This window comes from Oculina patagonica, chromosome 3, assembly GCF_052425735.1.
Source record: "Oculina patagonica isolate OP01 chromosome 3, crgOcupat, whole genome shotgun sequence".
Lineage (NCBI taxonomy): Eukaryota > Metazoa > Cnidaria > Anthozoa > Scleractinia > Oculinidae > Oculina > Oculina patagonica.
Window position 1 is genome coordinate 14,876,772 of NC_135760.1, and position 16,623 is coordinate 14,893,394.

A 16,623-nucleotide genomic window follows, 5' to 3' on the forward strand; every position below is an offset into this window, starting at 1 on the left:
TCGCTTGGATCGCCCATGTTCTATCCTTCTAGTTTCTCTTTCCCTTCTTTGCCGTAAAACTGCAATAACTGAAAAGATAGGAAGCCGCGAGTTTTGCTCTTTCATTAAAGACTGCCATTGTGTTGAATCTAGGGCTAGAATGATTGTATTTCGTAGGTCTTCACTCATACCAGGCGATCGGGACGATCATATGAGAACCTCTGATCGCTTCCACTCGCTTCGATCGCCTACAATCATCTCGGTATTTATATTTGCAAACAATCGATGCGAAAGGAAACGATCAGAGCGATCATATGAGAACCAGCCTTTAGTAAACAGGTGAAAACCTGTTTTTTTTCTCGCGTAATTTTATTTAGCAGCATCCTTCATCACCGGACTACGCCAGAATGGCTTTTTGCGAGTAAACGGCCACCCAACACCTGACTGTACGGTCGTAAAAATATTTCAAAAGTTACATTATTACAAAGATACTTATCATTACAGTGGTCAGGGCGTGAGAGTATCGAGAGTGGGTATAAATAAACAGTGACATTGCTAAGTAAATATGTGAAACATTTCACCAGTATGTTCCCATATTGGCGTTCGTGTAAGGAAAACCACTTTGGCGACCAAAAAAGCTGATAAGTGAGTTATATTTTGCCATAGATATTATTTACTTCCACTTTGAAAATCAATAAATACAATTTTTAGCATATCTGAGAAATTAAAAATAGCACGAAAATGCTGTTTGGGGCTTGTTTAATAGGCCTTGAGTCAAAATCTGTATTTGGAATATCTATGTAGTAAGGTTCTTCTCCTAGAATTTAAGTGTAAATATTTTTATCTTTATGTAGCTTAGATATATTTTAATGTAAATAGTGTCCCCAATTTGTTTTTATAAGCTAAATTGGTACTTTTGACACTATATTAAAGTCTTTCATTCATTTCATTTCGTAAAATTATTTGCACAAACAGAAACAGTGATGTAGCTGTAGAATATGTAAAAATAAAAGTTTAATTTGCAGAATTGGTAGGATACCTTACAAATGGCAGAGCACTTCTCTTCTCGGATCGACCTTACATACATTTCACTTGCAAACATTTGGACCTGAGTGACTATCGGTTGATCGGAGCTATTAACCCTTTGTATACCAAGGGGGGTGGTATTTATTTACACTGAAATGAGTATACTTTACAAGAATGATTGTCAGGCTTTATATTTCAACAAAAACCCTATAAAACCATATATATTTAGAAAGTGCATTAAAAATACTTTCACATTACTTATAAAAATTATGACACATGTCAAAATTGTGACGTCATGACAGGCATAATTTGCATAATTATGCACATTTTTAAAGGAACTTTGAAATCCCTAGCTCAAAATAAAAAAATGCAACTTTTGCCTTCTTATTTCAAATCCTTATCAACTTTAAACAATGTTTTAAGGGATAAGACATATTACTGAGGGCAAAACACCTCCCTTAGAAGGATTTTAGACAGAATTATAATTGCCTAATTAGCATCTGATCACAACTGCCATACCTTCTGTCTAAAAACAGAGCTCAAATAAATCCAAACACGATTTCAGGTTTCTTGTGTTGACATTTATTCCAGGTCCTTCACTGAAGTCAATATCTACTCTTCGTTCGACCTTTCTTGACCATTCTACTTCAACAAATTCCACTTCATTCTGAGCAGTGTGTTCTTTCTTCTCGAACTCTTCACTCGAATTCTTGGAGCTCGATGCCGATGCACCAGAGTAAAACTTGTGATCGGAGATGCTCGAAGCTCGAGTGGGAAGTCTTCTTCGTCGATAAATTGAACTTAAACATTGTTTTGAGCGTCAAAATCTAATGTAGTGGCATCGTGATGAGCCGCCATTTTTAAATCGCCGCGTTCAAAACGTTTGAATGACAAAAACCTTCAAAATTTGGGTCAAAACAAGCTCGATCGATGAAATCCTCAAGAATACTGAAAAACTACATTGTGTAGTCTACACTAAAATGTAGCATTAGTTCCCAGCCCCTTAAATCCCTCCTTTAAGGTCGCCCGAATGGAGCCTGTAATTATGTGGCCATATATGGCCACTTGGTACGCAAAGGGTTAAATATAAACAGGACTAAACAAAGATCGTTAGAAGCCACTAGATTGGGTGTGGCTAAAAGTTTCGGGGGAGGGTGGGGAGGCGGGTGGTAAGCCGCGTCGAGATCATGCATGCTGGTAGGGACCGACTGTGATTTGTTCTAAGGGGTATCTTTCTTCTCCTTTCCTCTCGATCAAATTTGCACCCCAAAACGAAAGAAAATCCTCTGGGAACAGGCTTTAAATTTGACTAACGCTTTTGGAAAACAGGCGGTCTTTTATTTTCCTCGGCGTATGCCTAGCAGGCCCTCGAGCAAAAGTAGGACGCGAGTTACTCAGGGCCTCGCGCGTCTTGTGCGCCTTACCCTTTATATAATTAGTGTTCGTGCTTTTATTTTTTTCTCGCTTTTTCTCGCTTCTTGTTCTACGGTACGAACTAGGGAAAAATATGGGGATGTATTGCAAGCTCCAGGGCAGAATAACATTTTGTTTTTCTGTTGCTCTCGCAAATTCATCCCGGCTAACTGGCAGGGACAAGTCCCGGAAGCACGTCTAAAACGTTCTAGCCCGAAGGCGATTTCTCTTGAAATATCCATACATAGTCAGGCATTAGTCTTGATTCCCATTTTGTCACATCCGGCCTAAATGGAATATTAATATTGTCACATAATCTGACCTGTAAATGCCTCGCATTAGCAATGGTTGATTTATAACGTGTTTTAACAAGAAATCGCAACAAAAGAAAAAGAGATGTCATTTGATTAACAGGCCTGCTTAGTCGAAAATTAGCGGAAGTAGTCAACCTCGTCCCCAGGGCGGTTGGGAAGTCGTGAGTGGCGCACTTCAATAAACTCGTGAGTCATTTAGAGTCATCAAGGAAATGCAGAAAAAGAATTTAGGCGTGAAAATCTTGTCAACCATGTGTATCCCTGAATATTCTGTCAATCGACAAACATTTTTCAGAGGGAACCTTTGACAAAACTGCCTGGACAGTCAAAAAATTGACGCTTCATTTCATTTTATTTTATTTTTACAAAGATTTTTTTTCGTGTGTTACTCTAGGCTTTGAGACGTGTTCCTTTGAATGGCCGATGTTAATATTGGACAGTCTCATTTCTCCTCTTCAGTTGAAGAGGTTTATGAAGCTCGTCCGGAAACTGGAACTGACTTCTTAGAAACTGTTTTGCATGTCAAAATGTTCATTGTTTACATCACGTCCACGCTGGATTCAAAATAAATATTTTATAAGTATCTTGACAACATGTTTTTCGTTTGTCACGTAACAAGTCTATTGTAATTTTTTCAAGAAACTTCGGCTTTTACGATCGAAGCAGCACGAATTTAATGCAAAATCTGTAAAATTGCGCTTCTTTCTCGACTTGTGCCCCTGACTCTCCCCTCCCCCGTTCTTTTTCCACCTGTGAAAATGGAAATTGATATTGATTCTGCGGCGAGGAACATCGCATTAAAACCGGAAGGGATGGATATCGGCCATCTCAAAAAGCAAAACAAAGCACATTGATGGATATTTTTTCTTCTTGTAGGGGGAAAAACCTTTCTTCACCGTTTTAATACAACAACATGAACTATTTTAAAAAAGATAACCCGGGAATAAGACCCTGCAAATTCATCAAAGTTCCCCATATTGGTTGATCTTGTTTTGTTGCCAGTGGCAATAGTTTTGATCTTAAAAACAAGTCTTGTTTTCCCCCGCATTTACGAACGAGTTTTGTGCTTTGGAAAAACAAGGGTAGCAATCCGCTAGAGTATCATCCTCATTAAAATTATTTCGAGTTAATTTCACTGGCAGCTAGCTATACTTAGCGGGAACGAAAGCTTTAAATCTCAAATTTCAACAATTTAACATGCAAATTGCGAACCTTTATGCATTTGAACAGGTTGTAAACAATATGCTTGAAAATGTTAGTTGCCAACCACAAAATATCGTATTTTGAACCTTAGCCGACAAGGGGTAAATTTATGAATGCTACGAAAACGAAATTCAATCGATAAACAAAAACAGTTCGCTGAAACTTGAAAATTTGGTACCCGGTTTGTGTTTACAAAGAAATTATTGCTGTATAATTTTTTCGTGGATCTAAAGAGCATGTAAATTCGATGATGATCGATTACTCTCGTATCGCCATAAAACAATTTTATTATTTTTCTGTGTTTTATTCTCACTCACCTCAAATTAAACATACTTACAACGATATTTTCATATTTACAAATTTTCAACTATATTAGCGAATTTAACTGTACACGCAGTGCTTTAAGATCAGACATTATAAGCTTTCCTTAAGGCTTAAAATGTTTTCGATATCTTTTGACGCAATGTGCGTTAGATTTAAGCTAGAAATCTCTGCTATTTACAAAGAAAACGACGAGTATTTCTTACGAAAGAGTTCTAAATTGTTCCGTTCGTATATCAGAATGTCTGTGTGGTTTGTTCAAGTATAAAAGCTCTTTTAACATTATGAATAAAACATAATCTCTGTACAAAATCCAATGTCAGTCCATTGGACATATAAAAATTTTTAGTTCACTTTGGTTCGGTCCCTCTCATTTTCGCTATTCCCATCCATTGTCTTTTATCATGTGTGCCATTTCAATGATGAACTTTCCCTCTTTGTATTTCTGGCTGTTCTCAAAGGCATGTTCCTAAAAGGCAACGAAAAATAAAGGAGAAAAATTAGACCACTCATTTTAAAAGCGCAGCGAGTGTCATATTTTCAACATGGCGAGAAATTTGCATTTCAGGTTGTTTTGCTGCGACCCCGCGAAAAACCCACGCAAGGTAACTGACAGGAAATTCGACTAAAAATCTCGTGATGAAGTAGAAACACAGAGAAATGAGGCGAGAAACTGAAAATATACTCACGTATTTCCATCCCAACGTTGTTTTACAACACTCGCAATAAATGTCGGCAACTGCGTGTAGTCCTGTCAACAAAACTCGTTCCTCGGCCGGACCGCAACCAACATTCACCCTGCGAGAAAAACAAATCCCCAAAGACCATGAACAAGTGAAAAATGCCAACTAAACTATAAACTCACAATTGAATTATCTGGAGAATATACTTACACTTTATTGAACAAGTACGCCCGGCCTTGGCTACCTTGGAACGACTGAAAATAAAATGAATTGAATCAACATGGCTGTTGTTGTCACGAACCGCGAAGGGTGATCTCTTCAAACTTGTAAGACAATTAATTTCGATAAAGATACTGCGCTTACCTTTGAAATAAGTTCGTCGTGGTTCGCCAGATGAGCCCGACAGTGAATGCAGCTATACGTTCTGTGGCAGTGAGGGAGATACGCTTGAAACGTTTTCACCATAATGACGAAGGAAGCGAAATGCGATTTTTTCCCAAAACGTCTATTCAAATGTTTCGAAAACGAAACGCTCCAACGAAGAGAACGCCTTCCAAGATTCGCAAGCGCGAGCACGTCTCAGCTAAAATACTTCACCAGCTGTAGGTCAAATAATTGAGCCCAATCGAAAGCGCAACTTTCACATTTTCCCTTTGCGATGTAAACTTTGTCTGTCGCACTGAATGTTGTTTTGAAAATTTGTTTTCCTACGCACGTGACAATATAGCTGGGCTTTTGTTCATTTCCACCAATTAGAAGGCTTATTCTGATAACCTGAGACAAAGTAACCAATCAGAACTCTCAGATAAAAATACATGTCAAAGAGAAAGGAAGGCTCGAGGGCTCGCCAATAACCGGAATTAGTAGAAACTCGGCTGTGTCATTGGAAATCCGCGAATCTGATTGGTTCCTCACTGATCATTCGCCGAAGAAAACAGTGCGCGCTCGCGAGCAGCGGATGAGCCAAAGTGAAATGTAGGTTGGACTGAAACCAGAGACTAAAACAAAGACCGCCCTCGCATGAGCGAAGCCCGGGCGCCCGTTGATTTGCTCTAGAAAACTCGGGTGTAGTCTAATTGTTAAATAGAAAATCACGGACTCGCGTTGCGTCATGCTTTTTCACTCGCTAGTTTCCGTCAACAACGGATAGGAGACTTTGAAATCATGAATTGTTCTCGGTTTATTTAAAAATTTCTTTTATTTTAAACCCGATCGGCGCAGTCAGAGCCCTTCTAGAATTTTTAAATCTAATCTGAAATTTGCAATTTTCGTGACGGAAGGCATGTTCGCGGGTATGTCAATGAACTCCAGCTGTGAGGGTCAGAGAAATTCAGATTCAGCGCACGAATTTACCAGTCGCGCAATGTTACACTCAGTAATAAGAGTTCTGAAAGTTACACGGATTTATGCACATTCTAGATCATTTAATAACTATATTGCCAGTTTTCTTACCGATATTGGCTGTGTGAATTATTTAGATTTACTTACTTACTTTAATACTGATGCAATCAATAATCACCCAGGATCACTGTAATCAACAACAGTGATGTTGTTAGTTAGACCAGATGGTCTTGTGACTAATATGTGCTGGAATTGTCGTTTGCGGCAGATTTCTATCTATCTCAAAAAGTATACGAGCCCTCTTTCATGCTCTTTACATAGAGATCGGTGAAGATAACCAAGTGAACTGGCTCGATTAGTGATTGCATGAAAAGAGCGCGAAAGAATTCCGTGACAATATCACGCCACATTAGTCTTGGTTGAATGGAAGTCGGGACATCCACAATAATCAATGGCCCTTTTGTGATCACAAAAGCGTGTTATCGCATGCATGATCGTGCAGCTGGGCCTAATACAGCCCCCTGGAGTACATAACGGTTCCTGGCACCATATTCCATTTATCAAGGCATTAACCGCAAGCCCTGGGAGGTAGTAATAGGGAGGGCTTGAACTTTTTTTTCTATGATACAGATTGACTAGTCTTGAGTCCTTCTAAACCCGCCCCCTTTCATAAGATTTTTCTTAACAATGCATTAATGTTAAAATAAGTAATTAGTGAAGATCTTTTTGAAAGACCTTTTTTATTTCGTACGGAAAATACCCTAAGGTTTCAACTAGGTAACCTGCTAGTAGCCTGCAGAACAGGCGGTTTATTTTTGCGGGGTTATTGCGAGGTCGCGCAAAGCGCGAGGCCGACCCGCTAAATAAAAACCTAGCACTTCGCGCTTCGACCCGCAAAATAAACCGCATGTTCTGCAGGCTACCCCGCTAGGTACCAGAGGTTTTTCTTTTTCTTGCGAGCGCAGAGAGGGGGGGGGGGGGGGGGGGGGGACGAGAGAAACTGGAAGGCGTTCTGTGTGAGACAGACAGTTCTTCGTAACATGCATGTAACAAACCATCTGTGTTTTCGGAGGCCGAGGATAAAAGTTGTCTAGATACATGAAATGTTGATAGACAGCCACTCACATGTTTGCCCAACCCCTTTCCACTCGCCAAGGTCTGGAGAATCTGGGTACAAGTCGGCGCAAACTAAAATTCGCTCAGCAAAAAATTAGGTCATTTTGGAACCTCATTAGTGAATTTTTGAGAATGTCTTCACTTCCTCTTGTGTGGTGCTTCTCCTACTCATCGCCTCCTAAACCTGCTTATCCCGTGATTACACAACTCTACGCGGAACATTTTATGGGCGATTTCATTCTCCTCGACCAAGTGTCAATCACTGATCTGAGCGAAAACCAACGAGAAAACGTGCGAGGAATACTCTGCACCGGAGGATATGCACAATCAAAAATCAAGCTGGATAAAGGAATTCTGGACTTGCTGCCTAATGTTAAAGTCATCAGTACTCCGAGCACAGGCGTCAATCACATTGATGTAGAAGCAGCTACTACTCGTGGAATCCGTGTGGGTCATTCTCCTGGGCATTTTCCAAGTGACAGCGTCGCAGAATTTGCTTTTGGGCTTCTTTTGGCATCGGCAAGGTCTATTATAGCTGCAGACAAAGTGGCAAAGTCATCTGATTTCACGTCTCTTCATTTGTCGGTAAGAAGTAAAGCAGATAGGTCCGCAATGTGTGCATATTTGTGTCACCCAAATAAGAGCCATTTTATTTTAGATCATCCAATCTGATGGGGTTAAAGAAAATTGAGTTATTTCTGAGGCATTACGTCTGCACTTTGATCCTTTTTTGTCAGGGGGAGGGGTATAATACGGAATGACCCTAAAATATTTTTGTTTTCCACTAATTTCTTTTCTTGAGTGAAAGCAAATGAACATGAAATTATCATAACCAAATATTATGAAATTCAAATATTGCTAAATAATTACTGATTTATAGAGCCGTTTTCACTTGAGTGTCGAAAGTAATTTGCATTTGCTTTGGTTTTGCAGTACTATGCTTAGTGACAGGTTTAAAAGTCTCACTGCACTTTCTCAGCGAATCAATACTAAAACCAAAACCAATTGTCTCTCGCTCGAGCGCGTTTTCCTACCTGCGCTTTGTGCCGGCTATTTGCTTCATGTTTTGTTTGGTTCCTTGGATTGTCTATGTCGTTTGTGATTGGCCAGAGTAATTACTTTGCTTTTGGTTTTACGACACTCAAACTGCTCTATGCAGCATGTAACTGACAATTAACTGTTCAGAAGAAGCTAGACAATATTTTTTTATAGATGCTATGTTTTACTTGTAGTGTGGAGGTGATCTACATGCATGTACTACTCTTGACACTACTGGAGTAGCTAACTAATTTTACAAATCACCCCGGTGACCATGATACTATTCTTTGTATTTTTTTTTACCAGCATCTTTCTCAGTTAATACCTCCTGGCCAGCAAGTTACTGGTTCTACTATCGGCATTGTTGGTTTGGGGAACATTGGAAGAGCTTTGGCTGAACGTGCCAAAGGCTTTAAAATGAACATCTTGTATCACAGTCGGACTCGAAAGGAAGAGTTGGAAAAATATTTAGGTAAATATATATTGCTTGTTACATAATTCTTATTTTAATTATCCAACTCCACTCATCGTCATCATCATTATCATCATTACCTTTGTCATCGTTATTTTCAGGTCCATTATAGCCACACAGTGTAGATAAAACATCATAAGTCTCGCCCAAGGGCTGACGGGAACTGAGAGCATATCAAACAGAATAAAATACCCAGTCCCCTTTGCCCCTTGGGAATGTCACACAATATCATTTGGCTTTGAAATTTAAACCATATCCAGAAATATTTTTGGATTTTTTTTCCTTTCTTTTCTATTTTTTTCAGGTCTTAAATTCTGTTCAGAATTGAAGGAGCTCTTGGAAGGGTCAGACTTTGTTGTCTTGTGTGTGCCATTCACTGCAGAAACCAAGAATTTAATTTCATCCAAAGAACTTAGTTATATGAAGTCCACGGCAATTCTGATTAATGTAGGCCGTGGGGGAACTGTCAATCATGATGATTTAACTGCGGCATTACAGAACGGCATCATCAAAGCAGCTGCACTGGATGTGACAGAACCAGTATCACTTCCCAGAGATCACCCACTGTTAAACATGTCGAATGTGATTATTACTCCACATATTGCGACGTACACAGCAAGCACTCAAATGAAACTGCATTTCACATCGCTTCAGCATTTAAAGGCTGGAATCAGTGGTGAAGAATTACTCTACCCAGTGAACTGAGCCAGTCTACTGATAGAACCAGAAGGTCAATATAGTTAACAAGTTGATAGAATTTCCTCATCCCCTGTTGCATGCAAAAAGTAGTGTCTTTTGGATGACAATAAAATACGGTATCTTGTATAATTCTCTCTAGAGACCATTTTTTTAAAAAAATAATAATAAATTTAAATGATTTTGTGGGCTCAGGCTACTGGCTGACCTGTTTGGTGTAGAAATATTTTCCAACTGACAAGAAAATAATATTGCATCAGCATGCAGAAATCATGAGACAAGTGCACATAAGCATTCATGTGCACATGTATGCATTTATTTTGGGTAAAGTCCATTGTTCTGAAACAGGGCTGGAGACTAACGGTAGCCAACTAGCCAAAGGCTAATAAAATTTAGGTTTTGGCTACCAGGTTTAGCATTCCTACTAGCCATTTGGCTAGTGAAAAACTCGAAAAAGTCAACTGTTCTTGATAGAAATCAATATACCTGACTAGTGAAAAATTACTTTTGGCTAGTAAAATCTGACATGTCACTAGCCAGTAAACCAGTGAGTTAAAAAGTTTGTCTCAAGCCCTGTGAAAGCAAATCAAAGTGGCTGTAAGCCACTGAACTCGGAAAATGAATTCATAACAAAACATGCTTCGAACCCATAAGTTCAATCCCCTGTCTGTCAAATTATCTGCATGGTACTTTTATCACTTTCTTATACTATCAGTTACACCAAGTTAAAATTTAACTTGCAAAATTAATTTTCTATCTGAAAATAAGCCCACCCCCTCCCCTTGTAGGCTGCCAGTGCCTTTATTAGGAGATGAGGGAGAGTTGGGGGGGGGGGGGTATGGTAAGTGCCTGGAAATGATCACAACGACAATGCAATATGACTTTTGTAAATATTCCTACTCCCCTCATGAGACAAATTTTCTTGCCAAACAGTTGTTCTCAAGGCCCATTCAGCTCCAGGAATAACATATTTTCTGATCATGACGACTCAAGCAGTCCATAAAGATTTGTGTGCACAACAATATCACTCGCAATATCTTCATAATGGATAATTATGCAAATGAAGTGATGGTTAAAAAAGGAAAGTTTATTATTTTCTTGCTGAAGGGCATGGGTCCATGTGGGAAACAAATATCAAGGACAGATCCAGGAAAGGGGGGGGGGTAGATTGGGTGGCTAGCCATCCCCTAGATCCACCAAAAAAAATTTCAAATAAACACATACAATACAAAATAAGGATGATGACACTGGGTAAGGTGTAAAAATTGTTGATAACTCCCCCTCCCCGATCTATAAAAAATCCTGGGACTAAAACAAAATAATAAACAAAACATTCAGTAACAGCCACCCCCCCCCCTGAAAAATCCGGGATTCCCCCCTCCAAACAATACAAATATATTACAAAGACTTTTAGATTTAGCATGTTGGTTTGCAGATGACCAACAGCAAAAAAGGTAAGAAAATGTCAAGAAAATAATTCAGAAAAGCATTAAGATTAAATACAAAATATAAAATCTATTGAAATTAATGGCAAGAGTTTTCTTTTATAAAAATATATATATATATTGTTTCAAAAAATCATTCCTACCTAAAATATTTCAAAGTAATAAGGCTAACTACCATAAAGTTATGGTTATAAGCCCTGGGCTTATACAACTTCGTAACTAACTGGAGTACTATTTAGTATAGGCTAACAGGAGTACCATTTCGGCTAACCCGGGAATGGATCACACGCCTCGCTGCCACGCACTTTGTGATGACCCCATTACAGAGTCACAGGATCCCATTGTTGCAAATCTTGAAAGAAATTACACTGTGGAATGTCTATTTTTTCCTCTTGTTTTAATACTCTCAGATGAGGTGTCTCTTATCAATCCCACCCATTGCTACCACTGCTCATCCCAGATCCTTTTTGGGAGCTGTGTTTCACCCAAATAAATTATGGACTGCTTTGCAGTTAAAAAAGAAGTACAGTCAACTTTCTCTAATGCAGACACTGTTGGGCCTGTCATCAAATTACTGTCTTTCTTATAGAGAAAGTACATGAAAAAAAAGTAAAGTGGCTGAAAACACAGTGCCCATGCAGGGACCAACGGTATCCAGACAACTCGCCCCCTAGAAAATTCGCCCCAGATAACTCGCCCCAAATCTTAAGACGATATTATTTGTCCCCGACTTGTGTTTTGGTAAAAGAGAGTGAACCTGAATATTTCTCGTTCTTAAAGCGTGTGCAAAGAGAGACAACTTTGGCAAACTGTTCGTTAGCAAAATGACTCGTGGGCAAAATTGGGGCGAGTTGTCTGGGGCTAGTTGTCTGGGGGGCAAGTTGTCTGACATTCGGACCCACACAGGCTGTGGGGACGAGATAGGTGTTCACCCTACAAAAGTGTCCGTTATGAAATTTTAAGAGTTGACTGCAGTCAGTAGCAATATAGTTTATTCTAGAATTGAAATACTATACCTGCCAACTTTTTCTGGGTCAAAGGCGTGGGATTTTTATACTGAGATATGCCAGGATTTCTGAAGACAACACGACCATGTCCGAAGATTTCTGAAGATGTCCGAAGTATTCCGAAGACGTTCCAAACATATCCCGGTTCCAGTCCCAGGAAATACAGTATTTTGCTAAACAGGACCTCATTCTTAATACATTTCTTGTCAAAACTCTGAGATTTAAGGAAAAGTATATATTTTTTGGAATGTTTCTCAGTTATCAGGCCCAGCCAGGGGGGTAGTGGGATACCAATATACCCAATTTTTTTCCCCTGGGATACCAAAATACCTGAAAACTGCAAAAAACGTTGATACCAAATACCTAAAATTATTAAATCTGATAACAAAGGCTGGTGTAACTAGGGGACGGACAATGATTTGTTTGGAGGGGAGGGATCCATTTTTTTTTTAAGACAAACAATTTTTTATGTGTTGTTGTCTAGTCTGTGTAAACAGTTCTTTTGGGCTGTGACTTCCGGCAGACAATTTTTTTTTTTGTCCAGATAGTGGCCTTGTTTGTTTATTTATGTTTAGAATTTAAAACAAAACAGTTCCTTTTCCTCTTTTTTTGTCTGCTACGTGTTTCATGTGACCAGCACTCACCTCTTACACAAACAAGTAATTCCGGTTTTTCAATGACATTTTTACAATTGGGAATAAGTTGATGTGACTACAGAAGGGGCCGTAAGGCCCCTTTCAGCCTAGGGGGGTCTGGGGGCATTCTCCCCCAGAGAATTTTGAAATATAGAAGATCGGAAATGCAATTTCCAGCGTTCTGGGCATCAAAAAGAGTGCTGTTGATCATATATCATGATGTATAAATGGCTGACTATCTATTGTCATCAAACTATCAATTTTCTCCTTCTCATGTCTGCAACAATTTACTTGAGCCTTTTTGCTCTTGCAAACAACTTTTTTCAGGATTTTTGTTCCCTTCCCCATCTCCAAAAAAATTAATGGTCCTTCCCTAATTAACAGATTTGACAAAGTCAAAACCACCATTCATGACCACCCGCAGCATGCACTCGCATGCGAATTTAGTGACGCAATAACTGAAGATCTTTCATGATTTTTTTAAAAGTTACACAAGCACTGAGGATAAGACACTTAAAAAAATAATTAAAAAAGCATTACGCTTAGGAAAACAAAATACTTAATACCCGTATTTCAGTAAAAAGATACCGAATACCTTGGTTAAAAACACCCAAGATACCGTATACCCAAAACCCCTGGCCAGGCCTGAGTTATGGTTGGAATAGCTCACATTTTTCAACTAGGCGTGAGAAATTGGTTCGAAAGCGTGAGTTGGTGTGAGATCGAAGTTTTCAACTCGCAGGCGTGAGAGTTGGCAGGTATAGAATACAACTGTCTATGACTACTTAGTTCACTGGGTAAAGAAGTTCTTCTCCTTTGATTCCAGCCTTTAAATTATCAAGTGCAGCTGAATACATTTTCTCAAACGCTGTGTCTGCTGCAATATGTGGAGTGAGAATCACATTTGACATGTTTAGCAGTGGGTGATCTCTGAGAAGTGTTTCTGGTTCTGTCACATCCAGTGCAGCTGCTTGGATGATGCCGTTCTGTAATGCCGCAGTTAGATCATCATGATTGACAGTTCCCCCACGGCCTACATTAATCAGAATTGATGTGGACTTCATATAACTAAGTTCCTTGGATGAAATGAAATTCTTGGTTTCTGCAGTGAATGGCACACACAAGACAACAAAGTCTGATTCTTCCAAGAGCTCCTTCAATTCTGAACAGAATTTAATACCTAAAAAAAAGGAAAAGAAAGGAAACAAAAATCCACAATGGCTTTAAATTTCAAAGCCAAATGATATTGTGTGACATTCCTAAGGAGCAAAGGGGACTGAGTATTTTTTCTGTTTGATATGCTTCCCAGTCCCCCTAGGCCCTTGGGCAAGACTTATGATATTCTTTGCACTAGTTTCATACATTCTAACCTTCTGAGTAGCTATAATGGACCTGAAAATAAGGACTACAATGGTGATGATGATGATGATGACGATGATGATAATGATGATGATGAGTGGAGTTGGATAATTAAAATAAGATAACAAGCACTATATATTTACCAAAATATTTTTCCAACTCCTCCTTTCGAGTCCGACTGTGATACAAGATGTTCATTTTAAAGCCTTTTGCACGTTCAGCCAAAGCTCTTCCAATGTTCCCAAAACCAACAATGCCGATAGTAGAACCAGTAACTTGCTGGCCAGGAGGAATTAACTGAGTAAGATGCTAATCAAATGGAAATTACAAAGAATAACAATCATTAGAGCGAGTGATTATCAATTTTTATTAAGATATTTTGAATAATCCATTAGGAATCAACATTAACAACTCAGTCAAGCCTTGGTCATCTAGACTTTGATTTTTGCCTGTGAGCATGCAGGCTATCTCATTTTTGAGATAAAAATGAGGAAATGAAAAAGGAAGGAAATAAAAAAACAAACAAAAAGAAATCATGATAGAAACATGGAAAAGATATTTTGCACCGTGGAATATCCCCAAAAATGTCATAGACTATGTAATTCCCAGATAAGTTGTCCTTAAAGAGCCATGCAGGATTGAGCAAACTTGCTTTTCTTTCATAGAGGGGCCTGAGTAGCCTGAATTTCAGATGAGCAGGCGACTAGAGAGAAATTTCAGGCTAGAGCCTGATAGGGGGAAAATGGGAACTGAGATTTTAGCAAATTTTCACTGGGAAAATGCATGGGATTTGGTTCACTGGGAATCACAAACAAATTAACAATAGAACTGGGGCTGGGATTTGGAAAATTTGGAAAACAATAGTCTGGGAATTGGGATTTGAGCAAAATTTGTGCTGGGAAATGGGATTTTATACCCCTACCCCCCACCCCCTTTCAGGGCCCTCTTCATATAAAACCTGAAATGCCTTATTTTCCCGGTTCGAATTCCATCCAACTTTCTTACCCGACACAAAAAATCCCATTCAAAATAAAAAGGCTATAACCCTTACTTCACGAGACATCTTGTTTGAACGTACAATAGACCTTGCAGATGCCAAAAGAAGCCCAAAAGCAAACTCTGCGACGCTGTCACTTGGAAAATGCCCAGGAGAATGACCCACACGGATTCCACGGGCAGTAGCTGCTTCTACATCAATGTGATTCACGGCTGTGCTTGAAGTACTGATCACTTTTAAGTTAGGCAGCAAGTCCATTGTTTCTTTTCCTAGTACGTCTATGTGAGATTTCGTTCCTCCGGTAACCAGTATACCTAGCACATTTTCTCGTTCGTTCTCACTCAGATCCGTCACTAATACTTGGTCGACAAGAGTGAAATTTTCTGCATAGTGTCTAGAGAAGAGATCCTTGACCATTGCAGGCGCAGGATTTGGAGGCGATGAGAAAGAAAAGCGCAGCACAAGAGGACTTGAAGCCATGAGATAACGCCAGCCCCACACCTGGAGGTCCTATATAGCGAAGCGCGGTCATGTTGAAGTTTTTCAAACGCGGAAGTCTGGAGCCGAGAAAACCTTCGGAAATCTTCGGTGAGCGATCGGAAGTTCCGAAGATTTCTGCCAAAAATAGACGCCCAATGGGGGATGTAAATTGGGGATTTGGTCTCACTTTGAGTTAGCCTGCGAGCAGGCTCACCTTGGGGCACCCACGAGAGCTATACGGTCTATACGGTACGGGAGCGGCGAAGCCTTGTCGTTACGCTCGCCACTCGCGCATGCCCCAAGGTATAATATTCGCGCGTGCCCCAAGGTGAGCCTGCTCGCAGGCTAACTTTGAGTGTTCAGGACTGAACGCCAATTCTTTTGGCCGTCAAGGTCTCCTGATTGAAGAGAAGAAATGAAAAACGCAAAAAAAAAAAAAAAACCGTAAGCCTCGCCCATACCGATCCCCCTTTTACTCCTCCCTCCAGGTATAGATAGGATACAAGAGGCCACGAAATTGTTTATCAAAATGCGTTTAGCAAACTGAGAAAACTTCATTTTTAATAAGTGAAAAGCTTTCTCACATATGCCCGATATTCTATTAATGTTCTCCTCCATTTTGTGGAATCTAAAAGACAACATTCTTATGCTACAATGGATGGGCTTGTTTGCAAGGTTTAAAACACAGCAAACCTCTTCCTGCACTCAGCTGTACTTGGGCCTGTAGACGAGTTTGCTGCTTGTGTTACCAAATTGTGTTACTAACGAATTAGACTGCAAAACAGTCGTATCTTTTGTGAACTCGCTTGGTCTTCGAATGAGAGCAGGAGGTCTGAAGCCAATGCCAGAACTGTTAGTGAGACAGGGCGGGCGTGCGAGGCTCGCGAGACGATCGGCGCTTCGCGCCTTCGATAAGCGCTTTTTCCAACGACTTTAGAGAAGAAACGACTGTTTTGCAGTCTACAAATGAATAGCATGTTCGTTTTCCCAGTCAAGTCAATATCACAGGCTCATCCCTTGCCCGAGTATAACATGACACGCTCAGACCCAAAGGTGAAGGGGTATAGCCTGCCACAATGATGAGATTCTGTCGGTTAG

At 39.7% G+C, this 16,623-nt stretch overlaps 3 protein-coding genes across 3 annotated transcripts; 1 reads left to right on the top strand and 2 right to left on the bottom strand.

The window, feature by feature from the left end:
* Positions 1-4,199: 4,199 nt before the first annotated feature.
* On the bottom strand, positions 4,200-5,642 carry LOC144646845 (protein yippee-like 1). Its single transcript, XM_078506539.1, has 4 exons — positions 5,303-5,642; positions 5,150-5,193; positions 4,946-5,054; positions 4,200-4,725 (listed from the first exon to the last, which is right to left on the bottom strand). Exons 1-4 carry the CDS (start codon positions 5,402-5,404, stop codon positions 4,636-4,638), a joined length of 345 nt encoding a protein of 114 aa, XP_078362665.1. The 5' UTR covers positions 5,405-5,642; the 3' UTR covers positions 4,200-4,635.
* A 1,653-nt stretch (positions 5,643-7,295) lies between these two features.
* On the top strand, positions 7,296-11,151 carry LOC144646846 (putative 2-ketogluconate reductase). The gene is made up of 3 exons (XM_078506540.1): positions 7,296-7,981; positions 8,741-8,906; positions 9,211-11,151. The coding sequence occupies exons 1-3, from the start codon at positions 7,406-7,408 to the stop codon at positions 9,609-9,611; spliced, it is 1,143 nt and encodes a 380-aa protein (XP_078362666.1). The 5' UTR covers positions 7,296-7,405; the 3' UTR covers positions 9,612-11,151.
* A 401-nt stretch (positions 11,152-11,552) lies between these two features.
* Positions 11,553-15,549, bottom strand: LOC144646847 (putative 2-ketogluconate reductase). Its single transcript, XM_078506541.1, has 3 exons — positions 15,100-15,549; positions 14,192-14,357; positions 11,553-13,869 (listed from the first exon to the last, which is right to left on the bottom strand). Exons 1-3 carry the CDS (start codon positions 15,523-15,525, stop codon positions 13,475-13,477), a joined length of 987 nt encoding a protein of 328 aa, XP_078362667.1. The 5' UTR covers positions 15,526-15,549; the 3' UTR covers positions 11,553-13,474.
* Positions 15,550-16,623: the final 1,074 nt, after the last annotated feature.

Coding starts and splice junctions, on each gene's coding strand:
- LOC144646845 (XM_078506539.1), bottom strand. CDS start 5,404: ATGGTGAAAACGTTTCAAGCGTATCTCCCTCACTGCCACAGAACGTAT. Junction 5,194..5,302: donor ACGACGAACTTATTTCAAAG/GTAAGCGCAGTA, acceptor TTTTATTTTCAG/TCGTTCCAAGGTAGCCAAGG. Junction 4,726..4,945: donor CAACGTTGGGATGGAAATAC/GTGAGTATATTT, acceptor GTTGCCTTTTAG/GAACATGCCTTTGAGAACAG.
- LOC144646846 (XM_078506540.1), top strand. CDS start 7,406: ATGTTTGCCCAACCCCTTTCCACTCGCCAAGGTCTGGAGAATCTGGGT. Junction 7,982..8,740: donor TCACGTCTCTTCATTTGTCG/GTAAGAAGTAAA, acceptor TTTTTTTACCAG/CATCTTTCTCAGTTAATACC. Junction 8,907..9,210: donor AGAGTTGGAAAAATATTTAG/GTAAATATATAT, acceptor TATTTTTTTCAG/GTCTTAAATTCTGTTCAGAA.
- LOC144646847 (XM_078506541.1), bottom strand. CDS start 15,525: ATGGCTTCAAGTCCTCTTGTGCTGCGCTTTTCTTTCTCATCGCCTCCA. Junction 14,358..15,099: donor CAAACAAGATGTCTCGTGAA/GTAAGGGTTATA, acceptor CCATTTGATTAG/CATCTTACTCAGTTAATTCC. Junction 13,870..14,191: donor GGAGTTGGAAAAATATTTTG/GTAAATATATAG, acceptor CCTTTTTTTTAG/GTATTAAATTCTGTTCAGAA.